General features: G+C 42.9%; 1 protein-coding gene across 2 annotated transcripts; it reads left to right on the top strand.

The window, feature by feature from the left end:
- Positions 1-15,036: 15,036 nt before the first annotated feature.
- LOC147614154 (E3 ubiquitin-protein ligase WAV3-like) lies at positions 15,037-18,765 on the top strand. Of its 2 annotated transcripts, none has more exons than XM_086780689.1 (2): positions 15,037-16,401; positions 16,476-18,765. In XM_086780689.1, exons 1-2 carry the CDS (start codon positions 16,078-16,080, stop codon positions 18,573-18,575), a joined length of 2,424 nt encoding a protein of 807 aa, XP_086636815.1. In that variant the 5' UTR covers positions 15,037-16,077; the 3' UTR covers positions 18,576-18,765. The 2 variants fall into 2 exon arrangements, with proteins under 2 accessions (XP_086636815.1, XP_086636816.1); XM_086780690.1 differs by having other exon boundaries at positions 16,242-16,372.
- Positions 18,766-23,734: the final 4,969 nt, after the last annotated feature.

Consider the following 23,734-nt stretch of genomic DNA (forward strand, 5'->3'; position numbering starts at 1 on the left):
CATCACTTTTATACCAATCTTTTAATACAAGATTCAAACTATGAGTATTACAGCCTACCGGAAAAACATGTGGATATTGTCGCTGTAGGATTTTGGATGCATTCTTACAATTCTTTGGATTGTCCATGACGATTTGGACTACATTTTTGGCACCCACTTCCAATATCACACAGAGCCAATGACTTGAGCAATGTAAGCCCCAGTTTTGATTGAACCAGCAGAATCCACGGCACGGATGAAAGTCTCACCTCTAGGTGAAATAACCATTATATTAATTAATGGTTTTCTTTGTACATTAGACCATCCATCACTTACTATACTACATCCAGAAAGCTCTATATTGCTAAGAATTATTCTTTGTACACATTCTTTTACTTGCGCATAACATTTCTCTAATAGATCATTTCGCATAGCATGGTACGTAGGCAGTGAAAACCTTGGTCTAAACTCAAGGGCGAGTTGTGCATCATCGAGCCGACCTTGACGTAGGCTTTCTTGCAATGAAGTTTGACGCATGGGTATATTTCCTACGTCAAAGTTCCGCTTGCAGGAAGATGCACTGGGTAGATTACTTTCTGGTTGCACATTGACGTTCGGAGTACAAGCAGGCGATGTAGCGGGAGTTTGATGATTAGAAGAACAGTGTTCTTGCTGCCTTGATACATTAACGGTAGGAGTGTCATGTTTTCTTGAATCTTTCTTTTGAATTTCTTCTCTTATGCGTTTGGCCACTACAGGTGCAGAGGGGTGGGTACATGGCTTTTTCTTCGGTCCGCCTAAAAAGTGTTCTCTTAGTCAAGGCGCCCCACCTGATTTTACTGCATGGCATAGCTTACACTCCCAATCTATGAATCGATCACCAATGTTAATTGCATATTGCCACTCTATCCCAGGTGCCTTTTTTTTCCTACTATTTGGAATTTGGACTCTATTGGAGGTATCACTGGATCCAACATTGTCCTCCATCTCAACAAATAACCTATTCAACCAGGCATATAACAATGAATACACAAATGAAAAAACAACAAAGTCACTCACGTATTACAAAACATACATTAGCAGACAAACTACTTTGAAACTATCTTGACAAATACAAAAGATCATCACATAACACAAAACTACTTCGAAACTATCTTGCAAGGTCTAACTACAAAACTACTTCGAAACTATCATCATGCACATTGCACCCCCAATGAAGGATGCCTTTTGTACCCAATTAAGGATACTTTACACAATCAAAGATCTATGCTTGCCCAATACTCTAGTATAGGACAATAGACCTTCTCTAACATTCACAAAGAAAATCAAAGATCTATGCTTGCCCAATACTCTAGTATAGGACAATAGACCCTTGTCTACTCTAAACTATATCAAGTATCAAGAACCAATACAAGCCCCTAAGCAGGACTCTTGGCTCCATCAAACCATTCATAAAGCAGAATGAGGTAGATTACTTACGTAGCTCAAATGCAAAGCTGAATGACTCCAAATTTGTCCCTAAATCTCCGCAAGTATTAGCTACGAACCACACCCTGCCCCTAATTCAAAGAACTAAGGACGAGTGGCTCAATAGCCTTAGGAGTGCCTACAAGGAAAGACGACAGCCCCTAAGATAAGGACGTTCTTCCCAAGAGGACACTTCTAGCAACTCGAGAGCTCTACAAGTACTTTGAGGAGAGATATCACGCCCCCAAAACAAGGACTATCTCCCCAAAAGTTCCACGATGGGTGTCGGGCAGTGTTTATAAATAGAACAGAACCCCGCCGGTGTTCTTTGGTTTTCCCGGCGGGCCCGTCGGGATATCTACTTATCCTGGCGGGCCCGCCGGGAAAACAAGAAGCCCGGAGGTGTTACAGGACTAGTGGGTTCTAGCAGGTCATTGCTCAGGTCATGTGAATATACAATGTGATCACAAGTTTTAATATGTTAACAACAGGTTTTGTTAACGTGATCACGAAATTGTGAAGACGTTAATGAAATCCCTGATTCTATGGAAAACATCAAGTTTTATGGAAAAGTTGATGTTTTGCATAAAATCGATGTAAAACATCAACTTTTTTATAAAACTTAATGTTTTGCATTAACTTGATGCAAAACATCGAGTTGTGTGGAAAAGTTGATGTTTTGCATCAACTCAATGCAAAACATCAGTTTTTAGGCTAAAACTTGATATTTTGCATCGAGTTGATGCAAAACATCAATTTTTCCACACAACTCGTATCGAGTTGATGCAAAACATCAACTTTTCCACACAACTCGATGTTTTACATCAAAGTTGATGCAAAACATCAAATTTTCCACACAAATCAGCTCTACCACAAAACTTGATGTTTTGCATCAAGTTTCAGATGCTCCGGAGAAAAAAATTAGAGGAAAAGGTTGATTTTCACAAACAGACTTTTTTAGCAATTCCCTCCACGATAACATGCTCAAACAACCTATTCCACAAATTTTGATTATCAACACAACTATGTTTCGATGCGATTTATAGACGTCACAAAATGACTTGCTGCATCAGCACAAGTCGTTTTGTGATGTCTATAAATCGCATCGAAACATAGTCGTGTTGGTACTCAAAATTTATGGAATTGGTTGTCAAAGCATGCTGTCGTCGCAGACGGAATTGGTTGTCAAAGCATGATGTCGCAGACGGAAACGCTAAAACAGGTTGTTTGTGACATAATAGATGGTATCACATAATAGATGTAGCAATTGCATGAAGCAATGCACATCATTGGAACTGAGCAGTAATGGCATATGAGATTCACAGATGCATTGTTGCACTCCTCTCCAGTTGTTGGTGCCTTTAGCATGCTTCCAATAAAATGTGATGTATTTGACACCCTATGGTTCTCTAAATGTGGGAAAAGTTCAATAACACACTTCAAACTACCAAGACAATGGCTTCGCCAACATACTCTAGGGAAGGCAATGTTAGAGTTTGCGGCTTTGACCACCAGTGGGGATCATACTTATGCTCCATGGAGTCCATTCCTAGGCGTGTTCCCATGGTCGCTACTGGGAACTCAAATGCAATATCACCATTGTATTGTTTAGGAATCTAAACAACCTTGATAACGTCTTTGACATTTAGCAAAATCTTTGTTAATGTGTGTCCCTTCTTCATGCTGAAAAGGTATTCTAAAATGCTCTTACCTTTTCCTCTTGCAACACTGGATGAGCTTGATGCATCGGCATCCTCTGGGCTGCATAAATCTATCACATTCTTTAGAGTTGGGAAACCTTTAGGTAGGCTATCTAAGATGGCTATTGGTTCTGGGTTTGATGTCAATGAAGAATCAACTATTACCGAGTAGTCGGCTGATAGTTAGAGAGTCCTCAAGGATGTAGAACTCCTCTCCCTCATGATTAGAGGTTGCCTCGAGAGGGATGTGCAACTCTTAGATCCCAATACTTACTAAGGCTTGCAATTCACAAAATGAGCAGGGAGCTACTTGCTCATGTAAAAACTTTGCACTCACCTTAACTCGTCCATTGATGAAACTCAGTTCTTTCTTTAGAAGATGGGAATGTGATTGTGCAACTCATTGTAAAGAGGAGAAAAAATGTACACAAGAACAAAAAAGAATGGTACAATAAGTAGGGAGTACACAAGTACTGAATGGTGATTAAAACCCTTAAGCAAGTTGATCGTTTATAATCAGACCGTTATTATTTAATTATATTTTGTATTATTTTAAAAAATAATTTTTTAAAAATCTAAAAATAAATATATATATATTTTTTTTTGAAATTAGCATCCAGTCATCCTTCTCTTTGTACTCTTCTTTACCATGGTTTACAAGATGAACATCAAAAAACATACCATCTAAAAAACTTGACAAATACATTAAAGAAGTTGGCACTATTATGAAGTTTCTACATCAATGAAGTTGCATTATGAAGTAATGCCAACATTATTACAAACCTCAAAACTTAGTAGGAAAGACACTCATAAGTTTCTACGACAAGCAACCATTGATTTGGGCCATATTCCTAATTAACTACTCGTTCTCATCTCGTTAATAACTCTGTATGCCCTCCAATAAGCAACTGCACTTGATATGCTGAGCTCAAACACATATTGATTGTTGCCAAGTCGTTCTCCTTTCCTTGGATTATTTACTTCAATTCTAATAATAAACTCCCTAAAATCTCTCTAGCTTGGTACAAGTCGGGATTGATTGGGTCATTCTTGTACATCTCATCAAGCGCCATGTATCCTTGCAAAATGATACACTCCATGGTAAGCTCCTCTAACAATGGCATGATCATGACGCATAAATAAACACTGAAGCTGAAGAGGTGCTTGCGAAGAGCTGAATAGGCACTTGAGGAGCTTAAGAAAGAGGCGCTCGAAAATGGAACGCTTGATCGAGGTTCAAAGTGGCGTGGATGCTCGACGCAAGAGGAGGCTCAATGAAGGGCTTAGATAGCCATGCGTGGCCATGCTCGGCGCAGGCCAGGCACACGTGGCACCAATTAGCTGGTGCCATGTGACTGACTGAGTCAACGTGGCGAGCCTTTCGCTGCCACGTGGACTGGCTAGTACACATGGCCGTGCCACGTGTAATGCCCAAGCTCGGGCATTACACGTGGTGTGTCCACGTGGACTCCTTAGTCCATGTGGCAAAGCCACATATAATGCCCGCGCTCGGGCATTACACATGGCCAGTCCACGTGCTTTGCCATGTGGACTAAGCGGTCCACGTGGCAAAGCCACATGTAATGCCCGAGTGCAGGCATTACATGAGGCCAAGCCACGTGTAACGCCCACATGCAGGCATTACGCGACACGGCGTGGTGGCCTCGTGGCCTTGGCCACCTATGTGGCAAAGGCCACGAGGCCTGTGGCCACGCACGTGGTGCATGCGGCAATGGCCATGCAGGCCCAAGTTGCATGGCCAGCTGTGCAATGGCTATTAAGTCATTGTACAGCCCGTTGAGAACTTACAAAATCCCTCAACAACAGGCCCTTGCCTCCCCCCCTCTTCGCCTCTCTCTTGCTCCCCCCCTCGCCTACCTCTCGCTCTCCCCCTACCACCTCTCTCTCACTCCCCCCCCCTCTTGCCTACCTCTCACCCCCCCCTATCGCTTCTCTCTCACTCCCCTCCCCTCTCGCCTACCTCTCACTCCCCTCCCCTATCGCTTCTCTCTCACTCCCCTCCCCTCTCGCCTACATCTCGCCTACCTCTCGCTCCCTTCCCCTCTCGCTCCCTCTCTCTCGCCCCTCTCACGTTCCCCTCCCCTCTCACCTCCCTCTCCCTCTCTTCCTCTCGTCTCTCTCACTCACCCCCTCTCTCTTCCCTTCTTGTCTCCCTCACTCGCCCTCTCTCTCTCTCTCCCTCACTCCCTCTCTCTCGCTCGCCTTCATGGATGCGTATTCAAGACAAAATGCCTCCGGATCACAAGATAAGATCATTCTCTCACAAGATGTGGGCATATCCAAAGTGGCCACATCAAGCGAGGTGATAAACACCTACAATTGCAACTGACTATGGAAGTTGGTTCCTCAACGGCCGTCAACAATCGTGTGGTTACCAACAGTGCCACAATTATAAAAGAAGAGGAGTCTATGAAAGAGAGTTTTGGCCAAGTGGTTGATCCACACATCTCGACAAATTGGGTGGAGGACCACTTGGTTGACAATCAAAACCGCCTTCCTAGAGTGCTGCTGTGTCGCCTCCTTGCAAACCCAGCAATCCGCACGAACGAGGATTCTATCAAGGGGCTAATCACAGAAGCATCAAGGAGAGCAAGTACCAATTGACAATGGCAGCATTCATTGTCTCAAAGGGATTCCCAAGCAAAGCCCCCATTCCATTCGACCGTCGAAGTGCAACCACGATCTATCATTGTGAGGTGAATTTGACATGAGATTGGAGGAGACTGAAGGATGAAAACACATGGTTGGCAAGATGTTCATTGTTTGGGATGGCAACCATCGAGTCAAAGCTTGGCAAGAATGGGTGAATACCAATTAAGTCGAAAAAGAGAGGATTCCCAAGGTGAATTGCAGAGTGGTCCGGTTCCTTGAGGAAGAGGAGGCTGAGTTCTTATTGGTGCTGCCCATGATCAACAGGCTCATTGTACAATGTGTATATGAAATGAAGAAACACTGTGTATGTCATCTTTTGCCTTGTTTATAATATGCATGCAAATTTTTCAGGGTCACCACCATTCATGTGCCGAACACAATGGCACATGATATATTCATGATGCAGCATGTGGGCTTGCCGATCCACAATCGTTGTTGTCAAAATTTAGTGATGTTGATCGTGCATGGGCCCAAAAAGCGCTTACTCATCGGGGACCCAACAGATCCAAGTGGTTGAAGCTTCCCATGGCACTCTTGTCACAGTTAGTTTTCAAGGTGTGTGCGCATTATAGCATGTTTTGATTTTGAAATATATTTCTTAATGTTTTCAATTCGAAGTATGTTTCTTAATTAATTATAAACGCATTGTAGTCGGAACTCGATGCCATGTTCCAGGCCAAGATCAGTGGCTTGCCTCTGAGCAAGGGAGTAGAGAATACATGATGGATGCATAATTGTTCGGCAGAACTATAGGGATGCCCTAAAGGAGACGGAGGCGCTCTTCACTAAAAGGGGACATGAGCCGGCACAAATTGCCAATCTTGACTGTGGGAAAGAATTCTTTAAAAAAGTGATCTCGTATCAAGGGTAGGGTGAAAAGGCTAGCAAATTCACTACATCGAAGCTAGCCGAGATTGCTTGAGAACATGTTTCAAATAAAGAGTAAGATCTTCAGCTCTCTTGATGCATTACATTTTTTTTAAGTTATTAGAAACCTAATGCTTGTTTACAATGCAAGAAATGTAGGGTGCTTGACATATTGGCTAGTGGCGAGTTTGCTATGAGGGATGTGCAGATTCCACCATCCAACAGAGCCTTCTTCATATGGATCCATCGTCATGTGTACTGGTTCCAATCGACCAAGTACACACTCAAATGTATGCAAAGCTAGAGGCGGGACTGACCTACAATAGCTGGCATACATGAAAGAGCCACAGAAGACTCTGGAGTAGGTATCACGGATGCCCTGAAATCTTACAGGAAGTCTCATTTTGAGAAGGCATTTGTTGGGTGGAAAAGACAAATGTGTGCTATCTCGGATCCTGACCAACAACCACACCTACCATGCACATCACGCCTCTTATACAGGTAAAAAGGACCTTAAATCTCTTTTTTTTCCCTTGCATGGTGGAGAAGCTCTCCTGCTTCTTGTATTGGTTTCTAAGACCTTTCTAATGGCTGTGTATTAGGTGGTGGAGAAGTAATGTACGTGATCAGGTCTACATTCTTGAGCACCCTTCAGACGCATGGGTGCAGTCTAAGGTGGAGGAGATAGGATTGTACCCCGAGGAGTGGATCGACAAGCTTCAGGGCAAGGACACATGAATACTTTGTCCATGGTGGTTAAACTACCCAAAGGGGGGAATTTCCCCCAGAGAGGCAGAGCAGTTTCAGAGTACGTTTCCTTGTGCTCAATATTTAATTTGTACAAGGTATGAAGCCTGTTTTTAGGGAGTTTATAATTCTAATGTTGGTTGAATGCAGTGGCCAGAAAGGGCAAGAAGCCTACCATCGAGCAAGAATTGACCCCCGTGAAGAAAAAGGGTAAGAAATTCACACCTACATCGTCCCAAAAAAGATCATGGTTGGCCAGACTGGGAAAGGGATGACTCAAATGAGGAATCTGAGGACAACCATTCCAAGGATGATGAGCATGAAGATGAGGGGCAGTCCCATGCACAGGGCAAAGAGCAAGTGACCCCTTCGTATGGCGAGACCCAAGAGCAAGATTCGGAGAGTTCAAAAGAATGCGAGGCGGACCTCTTGGGATCTAGTAAGTAAACATAACGTAATAAAGCATTCATTACATCATTTATTCATCAATACTCATAACATGTATTTGGTGTTGTGTAAACGTAGACTACTGTCCCATCGTGGTCAACCCCTTGAAAAGATGCAGGGGAGAAGAGAGCTTGAGCTCTTGCAAACAAGCACACACATACTCACACAAACCCTAGAAGAGAGCACACAAGGTGAGAGGCTGAAAATTCTTCTTCTTCTTCACACAACAAAAGAGGTCTACAAAGAAGATAAAGTGACTAACACACATAATAGAGTATATACAAGCGGTCCATAATGTGAACCCGCTAAGAGGAGTGGGTAGATGTGGACTAGTTAGTGTAATCCAGCTGTAGAATCTCTGGCAAAGATATGTCAGTGCTAGCTACCAAACCAGCCAGTGATATAAATGTTGAATGGCCATACAGGCACCTCGTGAGTGTCAACTCATGTTGAGCTTGACATCTCAACACTCCCCCTCTCAAGCTCAACTCCAACTCATGAACTCCAAGCATATCTCAAAATCTGTGGAGCTTCTCAGCTCCCAAGGCCTTCGTGAAGATGTCAGTAACATGATCCTATATGTGCTAACGCGGGCCAAGTCGATGTCGTCTGCCAAGACTCTCTCCTCGATGAAGTGGTAATGCAACTCAATGTGTTTCGTCCGCACATGGAAAATTGGGTTCCTAGCCAACTGTATACTGCTAAGATTGTCACAATATATGACAACCTTTCTCTCCACATATGCAACCCCAAATCAGGTAGCTTGCGTAACCAAGCTACCTCACATGCTGCCCCCACTATAGCTCCTCTGTACTCTGGCTCTATACTCAACAAGGCAACTGTGGGCTGCTTCTTGCTGCTCCATGTCACAATAGCACTCCCCAATGAAAACATAAATCCACTGGTAGATCTCCTGTCTAAAATGCTACCTTCCCAATCTGTATATGTGTACCCATATAGCTCCAATGGTACACCTATTGCATAAAACAATGCATAATCAACAGTGGCCCTCAAGTATCGAAGTGTGCGTCACACACTGTCAAGATGTGGTTTGCACGGAACTTGCATAAACTGGCTCTCTAAGCTAACAGTGTAGCTCAAATCTGGCCTGCTGATCGTGACTTAGATCAGACTCCCCACAATCTTCCTGTACGTAGAGGGATCCTCCAACACATAACCTGCATCCACACTAAGCTTACCATTTTGATCTAATGGCATCGAGAGTGACTAATAATCAGCCCTCCCATACTTGGACAACATGTCCAATCTATATTGTCTCTGTGTGACAGCCAAATACCCTTAGGTGTACGAATGACCTCAATTCCCAAAAAGTAGCGCACATCTCCGAAATCCTTCATCTCAAATGTCCTTTTGAGAAGACTTTTCACATGCTCAACCTCATCCAAGTTGTCACCCCCAACAATAAGATCATCTACATAGATGGTGATGATCACAATGCCGTTATCACTCTTGCGCACATACAAAGAGTGATCTGCATTTGCCATATGAAAACCAATAGTGACAAGATACTCTGCAATCTTGTCATGCCATGCTCGTGGAGCTTGCCCATACAAGGTCTTACGAAGCTTACATACATACTCTAGGTGACCTGTATCCTCAAAACCTGGTGTGGCTGATCCATATACACCTCTTCTTACAAGTCACCATGCAAGAACAATGTGGAATGGTCATGCAGGAGCCTCGTAAGTGTCAGATCATGTTGAGCTTGACATCTCAACACCCCTTGCACTTAGTTTTGAGCTCAAACATTGATCACCTCCGTCTCACGCTTATGGGAAAGCAAAAACACAGGTACGATCTCTCAGTAGTGCGAGTGACTCTCCATTCGTCGTCATTATAGCGTTTGCACTCCCCTTACATGCTTTGTTGTTCCAGGAATCTTGCAGTATTGCGATTCATGGGATCTCTGATGACGTGGGGAAGCATGGAGGCATGCGCTTGGTGTGGGATGATTTTTCTACAGATACGTGTCTCCACAAGGGCGCTTTAGAGGTTCCTCGGTGGAATGTTTTTCAGGATATACTTGTGGAGTCGGCTTTTGTGCTTGCTGCAAAGTTTCTACATGCCGATGGCACTATGGTGTGCACTCTACGCACGGAGCACTTGGGGATTGCAGTGCGGGAGGCAAGAACTTAGAACTTCACATTGTGAAGGACTTTGTTCTTGCACATCCTGAGATATCTCTATGTCATGTTAGAAGATGGCCAAGAAGAGGTGAGTGCAGGATTCTTTGGTTTTTGTGAAAGTCAAGTGCAATGATTTCCCTCCCTAAAGTATTTACTAGTGTGTGCAAGTAGTAGGTCTCTGTTCTACTCATCGCCATCTTTATGCACCCCAGTGAGAGTACATCCACTCGTCCTAAGTATGATAGGCGGGGAGGCAAGGTAGCTGTAGATTGCGGAGGTTTTGAGGTTGGCGATGATATCTTCTTGGAGCCGAAAGCAAAGGAGGAAACCTCCCCATACTAATTGGATGCAAACAGGGATCCCATTCGATATACTGTTGAGCGTAGCGAGCCTTTCACAAGGGAATCATGTGCACGATTCAAGTAGTGAAATGGTTATATAATCAATGTCTTAGACATTGGCATCCATTTGTACATATGGTAATTGTGGGCTTCTACTATGGCAGGTGGTTACTCGGGACGTTCACTGATCGCGACGAGGACGCTGTCCTAGATTGCTTTATTGGTACTGGATCCATGGCTAGAGCATGCAGGACACTGCACAACAACATTGCATCAACGTGGAGAGCAATGAGGTGTGCCTTAGTTCATGTCTATGACCACTTGCCGCTGTGCACGATGATTTGGGTAACCAATTTTTCAGGGGTGAGGTCAGTGAGATTGTTCGACGAGAACAACAGGTGGACGTGGGGGAACCATATCATCCAGTCCTCTTGGTACCCATGATCCCAACACAGTCTAGTGCTTCGTCATGGCCACCTCGTGTTCCAATGGAGCCCCAATATCGATATGTCTTGCCACGTACATCCCCAGTAGCTTCATTTGCAGTTCCCTCATGGGCACCACAGCCTGATTTTGCAAGGTCACTTTTTCCACCTACACTTGCATCATTTGGTAGAGGTCCCTACCCCATACCACCTCCCTTCTTCCACTGGGGAGTTAGATGTTCGTACTGATGTATTCCAATAACTTGTAATGCCATGAAATATATTGGTTTTAGACATTCACTCATATTATGACAATGGCCATGTTTTTGGCTTCTTTTATGGCTTATATTTTTGAGAGAGATGATGCAATTGGAGTGAGATCTCAACAACATGAGAGAGAGAGAGAGAGAGAGAGAGAGAGAGAGAGAGAGAGGGAAAGAGCATGATGGAGACATTAAAACAATAACAATTGTGATTAAAGTATTTTTTGTTATGCTTAAAACAAGAATTCTAGTGCTCAAAAAATTAAATTTTTATTCCTTTTGAAGTTATAAAAACAGTAGAGATTGCCTTCTTCTAAACACATCCCATACCACTCTTCCCTTATATCTTCATATTGCAACAGAGTCCTTATGAACTCTATGGTTATGGCTTCATCTAGTAATCCCTCTAATACTACAATGTTTGCAACCATCTTAAATAAAGCTCTTCAATCTTTCATGCAACTCAAAGAAAAGGAACCCAGATCGGATGCCATTTTGGAGGCATGGACAATAATTTCTGAAGTAAATGAGCTTTACAAGAAGCTCGGTGGGGTCACTCATAAATATGTAAGTGTAGCACATGGGTTCAACAGAAGGAGTTTTTAAATTACCATTTTTACATATTTTTTACATACAGAAGGTACCACTTAAAGAGGGTATTTACAGATTGAATAGACAAAGGGTGTGTTTTATTCATGAAAAAATTACAGATAAGGGGTTTTTAAATTAGGCCTTGAACGCACGTGATATGGACGATTTACATATATAGTGAACCCCCCGAGACAAGAAGCTGAAAAAACATGCCAAGCGGTAGACCTTGCAGACAAGAACATGCTAGAGATGAAAGTAGCTTCAATCGTTGGGATGTGGAGAGCTTTCGGCATCATTAAAGAGGCAAAGGAGGATCCTTTAAGAGCTGAAGTTTCCACCTTCATTCGCAAGCTAGGGTAGACGGAAAAGGCGTAGATGTTTGCCATGTAATGTTGTGGCCTTGGAAGTTTAAGATCATAATATGGTGACTTTGTAAATGAGTTACAATGGTAGTTATAACTTGATATGCATTGATAATTGTAAATGAGTTAAAATGGTAGTTATAACTTGATATGCATTGATAATTGTAAATGAGTTGCAATGTGTATAGTGCTCTTGTATCCATCCACTCCTCTCCTCTACTATCACCATGAGTCATAATGAGGAAGACCATAGAGAGATGATAGACACTTAGAAGTGTAGAGAGAGAAGCCGCTTGCCTAAACACCAAAAAGCGCTCGCTAAAAAATGCTCGCCAAAAAAATTTACCCAGGACATTGGCAAGTTCTATGCTCATTACATTGAGGATGACACTAAGGGAGTGATACATATGGAGAGTGTATGGGATGATCATGATCACACCTATGCTCATACGGATATTAGCTATGAGGTTTGTATCTTTGGACCTTGTGGATGCCGACATGAGGTGATGGTTTATGCGTTGGGGCATTTAATTTTGGATGTGCTTTGTGCCATTTGATGTGCTTTGTGCCATTTGAAATGAAATTTTGATGGAGAGCACATGACTATCTTCGTCTCATAGATGATGGTTCTTTACATTTTTCATTTGATTTGGTTGGATACATGCTTAGCCTCGCCTCCAATACACTGGCCATTTGATCCAGGAGAGAGATTGCTTAGCTTCATCATCGACAGGAGGCCATCATCCTTTCCATTTGACCTTGGGGGTCATACTATTCATGTTATAGTATTGGGGTCTTCCATGATAGTGGCTTCCATACATAGCCTTTTGTATATGTTTGATTTTTGCATGACTACCCTTTGATTTGGAGGATGAAATCATTATAGGAGGGGATGGTTTGTAGTGAAGCAACAACTTTAGATTAGGTCTAGGACCATGGTCATGGGCTCAAGTATAAAAGGGGGATCATGGAGTACTATTGTATCTTTTGAACATATTATGATATTTGGTCATCTTGACTCTTAGAGCCTCATGGCTTTCATATCTTGGCTTGTGGAAGGCTATTTCTATCCTTTGGTAAAAGCCTACTAAATCACTTAGGCATCATGGCCATTTGTATGAGATTATCTCCTTAATCTTGTATTAATCCATGGTGATTGTCCCAAATCACAGCTTTATGATCACTCCATTTTAAAATCAATGTGCAAAAATCTATGATAATGTTAATGATGTTGTTGAAGCTGAGCTTGAAGATGCGAATGTCGAAGATGGCGATGGCCCTTTCTGCATACCAAATGTTGCTCCTGTTGTGAAGAATATCCAAAATCAACAAAAATAGTTCAAGATAACTCTCCCCTGGGATGCCTGCGAAAACCTTACAGCCTCGTGAACGAGCCCCAAAATGCTGTGAAATGCGTAAAAATATTGTGAACATAGTTAACGTCACACTATAGGGTATATCTTCTCAACCTAAGAGGATAGTTCAATCTAAAACAATCAAATGAGCAACTCAAGGGGAGGATGACAAGGGGTGAGAGCCAAGAGATACTAATTGTTGGAGTGGAGATCAAAGTAGCAACACACACATAGATGCATCGAGCAAGAAGAGATAGATAGAAGCACGACACTCAAAGTAGATTAATGAGAATGAGTGAAGTACAAGTGAAGTGACATGATAAGGTTACTTACACACACTCATAAGAGAGTGTACATATGCTCGAGGAAAAATCCTTCTAAAGAGGGAAAAAGTGCCCTGATCCATTCTTAGCCCCAAGTCTCTTTGCAAGAGACGTAATGTTTCTTCTATCCAAAGTCAATGTTGAAAATGTGAAAGCAAAACAAGGCTTGAAATTACATAAGGGCATGGAAACCTAAGAGGATATCCTCTAATGAGTGAAATCTCACAAGTTAGAATTAAAGTATTACGTAGATGCTTGGATTTAAAAGAATAAGCCACATGCTTGTGATATTAAAAAACCTCTCTTTCTATGAATGTGAGATAAACAACGTACGTGCTTGCACATGATTGTGATTTAAACCATAGATGTAGATGCTTGGATTTAAAAAAAATAAGCCATATGATTGTGATATTAAAAAACCTATCTTTCTGTGAATGTGACATAAACAACCCTTTCTTGCTTTCATAAGCGTGATTGAATATAGAGATGAGAAGACAAGGAGGAACACACTCTCATTATACCTGATTGTGGCATGAGCCAGCCTAGCGAAGAAAATGATGCTTGTGTTTGTCCTATTAGCAAAAGGAGAAGCATGTAAAAAACTTCAAGTTCGTTACATACAAAGTTGCACTATCAATGAGGGCCCCTAGGCCACCTCAATATAAGATGGACAAATAATTTTGTTCATCCCATGTCCTAACTAATCTTGGATTGGTCTCTTATGCACACTTGTCTCCCCCATCAATTAAATGGTTGCGAAGGCTACAAGTTTTCTCCCAACTGCTCAATTCATTTGCTAAAACTGTCGTGTGTGTGGCTGATGTCATTAGCACATTCTTAACACTTTGTTTCTAAAGGTGCCAGTGATGCGTCGATGGGCGAAGACCAGAGGATTATAAACGTTCTTTTACACACTTGCCATGAAACAAGAAAAAACCTAGCACATTCTTAACACTTTGTTTCTAAAGGTGCCAGTGATGCGTCGATGGGCAAAGACCAGAGGATTATAAATGTTCTTTTACACACTTGCCATGAAACATGAAAAAACCTAGCACCCTTTTTCTAGGCGATCTCACGGTCATGATTTATTTCCACTACACATGTTTTTATGATGGGCCTCCTCACCAAGTCATCAATCCGCAACAAACTGATACCCACCCTCTCTGTGCCTTGCAAAGACCAATATTTGTAACAATTCTGACATGTTTGAGAGGCAGCTATAGCTTGTGTAAGGCCGGTTACACACGAATTATGGTTCGTCCATCCATGGTGATGGTGGGCTGAGTGGCTCCACCGAAGCAAATGGGTGGTTACCATAATTAGCTAGGTGGGAGTTAGGAACTTGTTAGGATGAGGTTTGGTACAGGGGGAGGGTGCAGGCCCCAAAGGGGTAGAGAATCAATGGAGACAGGTAGAGACATGGGAGGGGGTCCAAAAACTAGCCCTCATGTGTGGCTAGAAAGGAGGACTTTCCCGCTTGCCGCAAGCCATGGAATCAGGAGCTCAAGAGCTGGTTGACATGCAAAGGCGATTGCCTCTCAATTAGCCTTAAAAAGATCATCAGAGCTGAGCCGTTTGACAAGCAATCTGGATGTGACCCTCAATTAGCCGGCTTCCGAGGTGGTTCCCAGGCTGTAGAGAGCGAAACAACATGGTTTCTAAGAGAGAAGAGAGAAGGTTCCCATAACCTGACCCGGCTCGGTGTACTTTTTCTTCTTCTGCATTTCACGGGACACCCCCTTCTCTGTGTGTTTTAGAGAGAGAAGACAAGAAAAGCTGTTCAAAAAGAGGAAGGGCAGAAGCACCTTGGTGGGTGGTCCTCTGCTTTACAGCACGCACGCACACCCAGAGAGCGACGACAGAGCTTTTTAGAGAGAGGAAAGAGAAACGGGAAACGCACACAGATATATCCTCTAGAGAGAGGAGAGAGAAATCACAAGCACAGAACTGGATGCTATTGAGCCTCTAGAGAGAGATCGCAAGCCCAGCTTGTAGAGAGCGAAAGGGTAGAGAGGAGAAAGAGAAATTAGAAGGTCAGGCGTCTTTAGAAAGAGAAAGAGGAGAGTGATTTTGATGAAGATCAGCTGCGTTTCGTCAATCCAGCTTCATCATCTCTAACATCGTTTGTCAGAAGCTTAAATTTGGGTTACTTTGATTACTGTTGATCTCCATCTTTTGGTAAGGGTTGGCTCTTGAACCACGTTAGGATTAGCTCTTCAATTAGGGTTACCTTCATATCTGTTGTTTTTGATCTGGTTAAGCTCTTGAACTAGGGTGACTTTTATCAGGGCTAGCTCTTCAGGTAGGGCAACCTCCATCTCTGTTTTGTGTTCGGGATAGCTCCTGAATTAGGGTTTTCTTTGTTTTCTCTCGTGCAATCGGAGTTAACCATGAGCAGCAAATGGAAGAAGATCAAAATGCTGCTCGGCAAGAGAGTCTGCATCATCTCTCCACTGGACCCTGCAGACCTCCGTGACAGCAGCAGCGGAGGCCGCCGCAACAGCACAGAAGCAGCTTGCTCTAGCACCCAGCCCATTGCCAACAACACATCAGGAAGGGGAGCGTCCTTCACTCGCTCCAACACGGAGCCCATCACTATCAACACATCAGAGGCAATCTGCACTCGCTCAGCACCTACTACGCCCACACTGAGCTACTCTGGCCCAGTCTCGGCAAGCTCAGAAGGTCGCACCACCGGCATTCGGCTCTCTCGGGTATTTTTTTTTCTCATTTTTTATATAATTCCAAAATTGGGGGCCATTTTTTTAATTTAATTTTGTGCTGGCAGAGTACTTGCTCAATATGTTTGGAGACTATGAAACCCGGCCATGGCCAGGCGCTCTTCACCGCAGAGTGCTCGCATACATTCCACTTCTCTTGCATTGTGTCAAATGTAAGTTATGGCAACCAAGTTTGTCCCATTTGTCGTGCCAAGTGGAAGGATGTGCCATGGCAGGCTGGTGTTGATACTTCCAAAAGTCAAAGAGGCAGGAGTGGATCTCACAGAAGAGCTCCATCAGCTATGCCACACAGTATTGGGCGGTTAGATTTATCCAATGGCTCCGAAGTGGAGTGGAGGCGGCACAATCTTTCCCTCCAGTATGTCGATGAGAGTATATCTCACGGGCTAATCTATCCAGGAGAGCCTGACCTTTACAATGATGATGAGCCCCTTGCGCAATCAGTTTCATCAGATGCAAGCTCTCTTCAAGCAAATAGGATCAGCTCAGGAGACCCTTGTGACCAAAAAGTGGGTGTTAAAGCCTATCCTGAGGTCTCTGCCGTCCCAGCATGTGAATCTCGACAGTGTTTTACAGTGTTGATACATCTTAAGGCCCCGGCAGCTGGCACTGGTAGCAATGTAAGCAGTGTTATGGAGGATGCCATCCTCTCCTCTCAGCTCCCGCGGCCCAGCTCCCGTGCTCCACTTGACCTTGTTGCAGTGCTTGATATCAGCGGGAGCATGGCAGGGAGAAAACTGGTGCTCCTCAAACAAGCTATGGGTTTTGTGGTGCGTAACCTAAGCTCAGCTGACCGTCTGTCGGTGGTGGTCTTCTCTTCCACTGCAAAGCGCATCTTTCCCTTGCGAAAGATGGGAGAGGAAGGACAGCGGCAATCGCTACAAGCCATGGATGCACTCATTGCCACTGGTGGAACCAACATTGCTGAGGGGTTAAGAAAGGGTGTGAAAGTGCTTGAAGATCGCAAAGAGCGAAATCCCGTCTCTTCCATCATGCTTCTTTCAGATGGGCAAGATACATACAGTATGAGCTCACGAAGGCAGCTACCCTTTTTTATAACTAGAGGGATGGCAGATTCTCGAAGGCTGGTTCCACGCTCCATCAGGCGTAGTACTACCCTTGGGCACATGCAAATTCCTGTACATACTTTTGGTTTTGGATCTGACCATGATGCAGCTACCATGCACACCATATCTGAGGTTTCGGGAGGTACTTTCTCTTTCATCCAGGCAGAGGAAGTGGTGCAGGATGCTTTCGCTCAGTGTATTGGTGGCTTACTGAGTGTTGTGATTCAGGATGTACAGCTGACGGTGTCTTGCACTACGCCTGGCGTGCTCATCAATGGCATACATGCTGGTAGCTACGACAGCAGCATTCTTGACAGTGCCAGACATGGTATAGTCAAGCTGGGAGATTTGTATGCTGAAGAAGAAAGGGATGTTTTAGTGGACCTAAAGCTTCCAGTTCTTACCCAATCTCAGGGTGTTGTGTCCATGTCGTTAGTGCAAGCTGGTTGTATGTACAAGGACCCGCTGACACAGGAGATCAATCAGAGCGTGGCAGATGAGCTGTTTATAGTCCGGCCCCTGACTTTAGAGGAAGGGCAGCAAGTAATAAGTCTTGACGTAGACCGTCAACGCAACAGGCTTCGAACAGCAGAAGCTATTGCAGAAGCCAGATCGTTGGCTGATCAGGGTAACATTGAAGCCGCACAGTGCGGCTTGCGAAATGCTAGAACACAACTGGGACACTCTCCATCAGCCCTCGCTGGGGATCAGCTCTGCAATGTGCTCGAATCCGAGCTAAGTGAGATCCAGGAAAGGATGGCGAACCGGCAGTTGTACGAGAGGTCCGGCAGAGCGTACCTTCTGTCTGCCCAGAGCTCTCATCTGAGGCAAAGAGCGACCACCAGGGGAGACTCCTTGGATGGCCTTATGAATGACTATCAGACTCCGTCAATGGTTGACATGATTACTCTGTCTCAGACGAGATCACCGCCAGAAAGAAACATGTCAGCTGCTTTCCCCTTCGTCCCCTGGAGGTCTACTAACCAGGGGGGCAGTGCTACTCTGCCAAATCATTCTTCCAGTCGCTCGTTGCTGCGGAGGGCCTCTGCCAAAGTACGAAGATCTCATGGAAATGTTTAATGTAGTATATAAAGGTTTTTTGTTTGAGAATCAGAAAACTCTCAACATCAAAGTACATCTGTAATTCATGAGTATTGAAATGTCAGTAATAAGGCTTGATGTGGCAAGTCAATCTATGCAATTTTCTGACAGGTACTGAAGGATCAATGTTTTTTCAATGGTATTTTCAGTTCCAGAAGGATTTGCATAAGAATCTCTCTCTCTCTCTCTCTCTCTCTCTCTCCCCCCTCCCCTCCGCTCCCCTCCCCTGGTTCTTTCATGCACCCACGTGTGTTTTCATAGTACACGTGGTTTGAACCAGACCAGCTGACAGTTAAAAATAAATACCCAATGCAGCCTGCTTAACATGCTTGTCTAACCCTTCCAGCTGACACCTGCATGCAAACATCAGACCATCATTGTTTGGGCTGGCATGTTCAGCGCCCCCGATCAGAGCACTTCTGAGCATCCGAGGCCATGCTTGTCTCACTAGTCCATGGGGATCCTTGTGCAGAAGTCTTGTTCAAAGACCGGGCACATGAGAGTGCTATGGTGAGCACGAGTGAGCTAGCTATTTTTAAACCATCTAAAATATCACGGATTTGCGACTGGTAGGGAGGAGTTATAGGATGTGGCTACTTTGCTGCGATCAACAATACCATGGATAAGCATTGGCTCTGGAGGGAGCTAAACCATCAGGGGCAGCACAAGTAGCTACTGGGTGAGGGCTGCAAGCTGAACTGCTTGCTTGAATGTCGCCTTGCCCATTATGCATGAAATAAAAGAAATTGAACTTTCCAACCAGAGAGCAAGTTTTGATGAGGGCATAGGGTACGGCCCAGGTACGATCAAACAAGAGGGTAATGGGTGTGGATCTCACGAGCTAGTAGTCAAGAGATCTGGCTTTAGCAGCATCAAGCTACAGAGAGATCTCTTTGGCTTTAGCCCGCCTTTGTAAGAGTAAGGCCTTAGCAGTATTCTAAACACTTGAGTCTTGCTTAGCAAAAAGTGGAGTTAAAAAGAAGTTATTAAACATCTTTCAAGAAATTGAGTGCTCATATTGCTCGTCTTTACATATATGTTGCATATTCTGTTTGTGGGCATTCAAATAATGCTTATGTTTCTTTCGCTTTGGCTTTACGCCATGCTTCTTCACGGCCATCCCACTCTACAAATAATCTGATTCCCCACTAAAAATTACAGCAATTCATAGGAGGGATATTGAGATATTGATTTGTGTGTGTATGTGTATGTGTGTGTATGTGTGAGAGAGAGGGCATTTATGGTCAAATGGCCTAAATGCGAGGGAGATAGAGTGCTCAAATCTATGAAAGAGTGAGAGAGGTTCCCACATCCTGATGGTAGATTTCTCCTCTCATGTAGTTTGTTCCATATCTAAACTAAAATGAAATGCTTGGGCAACTATGGTCGGGAGATGCAAAGATTTGAGAGTATGTTAACATGTTTATTGAGGCATGAAGTTGCTAGCACAATCAATGAGATCTTATAGTGAAAACTTAAGGATTTGGCGTTTAGTCACATTGTGTTTGGAAATCATAGAAGCATTGGTTAATCAATCCATATTTGCATGACAGCCATGAAGAGCACTAATTGGTCAATGATGCATTCCCAATGTTGCCTTAAGGAAAAGATAGATGACTTTTGAAATGGTGGGAAATTGATGCAAACCAAAACCAAAGTGTACACAACATTGATGGGTAGACAATTCATTCCTAGTCTTACTAGGAAAAACATATAGGACTTCAAACACGGGCCAGTTGATATGACTCAATTGAGGACAGTTGCTATCCTGGCCAGGAGGGATGTTATGGTTTGTCTGTCTATTCTATGGTTAATTAGGGATGCCTAATTACCACTATGTTCATAGCATGGCACTCGGGTGATTTCGAATATTCTTTGTGTAGGGCATATGAAATTAGGGATGACTGGAACTAAGTGTTGGATTTAATGCTTATGTGTAGGGCATATGAAATTAGGGATGACTGGAACTAAGTGTTGGATTTAATGCTTATGTGCTGTTGTGCAACTTTCAACATGTGTTGCTAATTTGTAATGTGTTTGAATGGACAACCTGTATAGGTTGGTGAGATTAATGAGCTTTGTGCTCATAAGCCGGAATGGTTGGGACGTGATGACGGTGATACGGTGTGAGCTATTATCGGGACAGTTCTCATTTTTGGTATTTTGGCCGTAGTATCTACTACGAGATTTTGTATCATTGTTGGCCGCCCACTTTTAATGTACTTGGGCGTGGACCTATTGTTGGCCGCCCACTTTTAATGTACTTGGGCGTGGACCTATTGAGCCGCCCACTTTTATTATACTTGGGCGTGGACATATTGATTTTGTTGCACGTGAATTAGCCCTTGGGGTTCTTTATGCATTTTTCCTCTAGTGGTTTAGATAGGAATACTTTATCTAAGCTTTTGTTAAAATAAAGCCCCATGTTTATAAAGGGTAAGCCCATGCATAAGCGTGCATCTATTTTGTAACGTACTCATATGTATGTATTTTTGGGTCCAGTTGAATTGGTGAATTTTAGCATCTATATTAAATGTTTAACAGTGGCAAAAACTTGGAGGACATAAAAGATTAATTTTGGTCACAAATCGAGTGATTTTAGAGACGTCAAATTTTGGTCAATCTTGGGGTTTTTATGCATGTTTTGTGCTGTCATTCTATACCTAACCATGCTAGATAATGTATAAGAGGAAAATAATGATAGTTTAGACTAAAGGAATTTGAGAGAGAGAGAGTTTTTTTGAGATACTGGCTGGCCGGTACTGTTTACTCGCCGAACAGAGAATGAGATTAAAGCTCTCTGGGAGCCATGTGAAGAACCCAGAGAGGACGAGATTGAGAAGGAGGCATACCTGGGATAGCAGCGACGTCCAGTGTGGAGGTTGGGTGGATGGGCGTCAGAGGAAAGCCCTAGATTAGCTAGATTTTATGTTGGTGATTATCTCTCTTATTTTGAGTAATTGTATTGGCGATTATTATGTGTTTTTGGATTGTTTGACTTAGGAAACGATTAATGTTATTGGAAATTTTCTCTTTCTCTTGAAGTGTGATGTGATTTTCTGAAAAATTGAGAAACGTTGTGAATTTTTGTGATTAACATGGGGTACGTTACAGTTGGTATCAGAGCATAGGTTGGGCAACCCACACTTAATTGCAGGTGTTGCAGGTCTTGGGTGACTAATATTATTTTTTTATTTTTGTGATATAGCCAGGAGTTTCTTTTCTTTTGAAAAAAATCTTTTGCAATTTTAATGTACAGTCACAAGATGGCTGCACATCAAACAAATTCAGTAGTCAACCCAGGGCAAGAAGAGGAGCTTTTACAGGGATTATTGCGTGTGGGTGTAACTCTAGAAGAAGTTACAAGACTTATTGATAGAAATCAAGAATTGGAGGAAAGAATCACAGCCATGCGCGCTCGAGCTTCCATGGATTTGAATGAAGAAGATAGGGGTGACCGAGAAGATGGAGAGATGCAAGATCGTCTAAATTTTGATGATAGACAGGGTCAACAACAAGGGAAAGAAGCAAGAAATTCCGACAAGTAGCAAGAAGAACTTGGTGAAGCTCCTATAAGCCCACAACCAATAGTTGCTGCATAGGTTGGGTTTGATCTTTCAATACGTTGAGCTATTAAGGAGTTGTAGGATACAGTGCAGGCCCCATGAAAACTGCTATGGGCGTAGGACTTAAATCTGGTAATGTAGATGCTTTTTCTGTCAAAACAAGTTATGAAGAAAAGGTCATTACCAACCTTTAATGGGAAAAGGGGAAGAGGATTGAACAAGCGGAAGCATGGATTGAACAGCTTGAAGATTATTTTTGAACCTGCAATTTCAGTAAGCGAAGGCGAAGACGGCAATACTTCTTTTTAAAGGTTCTGCAAAATTATGGTGGAAGTCTATTATACACAGCAGGGAGTTGTAGAATGAGGATATCACGTGGCCTCTAATTTAAAGGCATATGATTCAGCATTACTGTCCACCCACGAGAATATCACATGGAGAAAATGAATGAATTTTTAAACTTGGAATAGAGGGCACTTAACTATTGCAAAATATCATGATAAGTTTTGGGACTTGCAGAAATATTCATCCTCTTTAACAAAGAAGGAAAGAGCTTCTCGATTTGTGCATGGCTTAAACAGGAAAATCAAATTTCTAGTTAACGGTAATAAGCCAACTACAGTCCAAGATGCTATGTTGCGTGCCATGATATATGAATAGATGGGAAAGAATGAAAAAAGCTTTGGAAATTAAAAAAAGATGTCAAATCCATTTTATGATAAGAAGGAAAATTTTATGCAGAATAAGAAAACGTAGATGGGCCGCGAGAAGAAGAATGGTAACTAGACTTTCACATATTTGTCCCCAGAGATGGTAGAAAAGGCACGGCGTGAAGGCCTATGTTTTCGATGTTTACAAAAGGGTCATAGAACTTTTGAGTGCAAAAACAAGCCAACATCACGTGAGATACGTGAGGGATTATCTACAGGAGATTCAAAAACAAGGCAGAGTACACACGAGAATGTACGTGGATTTTCAAGTAATGACAACACTCGTGGAGCAAGAGGAAAAGTTATTGCAACTGTGGCTGAGGAGATTCAAGAATATGCACATGTCAATGTTGTTATTCATGTAGGTAAGGCCGAAAATCGAGATTCAAATCATTAAAATACCTATCAACATTACGAATAATGTATTTCAAGTGTTGATTGACTTAGGAAGCACGCACAGTTTTTTATCACCCCATGTAGTAAAACAGTTAGGAATAACTGAATTTTATCAAAAGAAGCTTATGGTAGAGCTTGCTTTGGGAAAGCAACAGACATGTAAGGAGTATGTCAAAAATATGCCTTTTGTCATAGGTGACCTCAAGTCAAAAGCGGATTTCCATGTGTTGCCTTTGGAAAGGTATGATGCCATTTTAGGGATGGATTGGTTAGTGCCCAGAAAGACTAGAATATTGTGTCATGAGAAGCGGGTTTGCATGATTGGAGATGACGGTAAAGATTATTGCTTACAAGGTTAAAGATGTGATGTAGAATTTATAATGATGTCTGTTATGCAGCTTGTTAAAACAATAAGAAAAGGTTGTTATGTATATGCCGTGGAATTGTTGATAGAAAGTTCTAAAGA

Source organism: Cibotium barometz, chromosome 42, assembly GCF_041138505.1.
Source record: "Cibotium barometz isolate CiBa-2024 chromosome 42, ASM4113850v1, whole genome shotgun sequence".
In the NCBI taxonomy this organism is placed as follows: domain Eukaryota; kingdom Viridiplantae; phylum Streptophyta; class Polypodiopsida; order Cyatheales; family Cibotiaceae; genus Cibotium; species Cibotium barometz.

Coding starts and splice junctions, on each gene's coding strand:
- LOC147614154 (XM_086780689.1), top strand. CDS start 16,078: ATGAGCAGCAAATGGAAGAAGATCAAAATGCTGCTCGGCAAGAGAGTC. Junction 16,402..16,475: donor CCGGCATTCGGCTCTCTCGG/GTATTTTTTTTT, acceptor TTGTGCTGGCAG/AGTACTTGCTCAATATGTTT.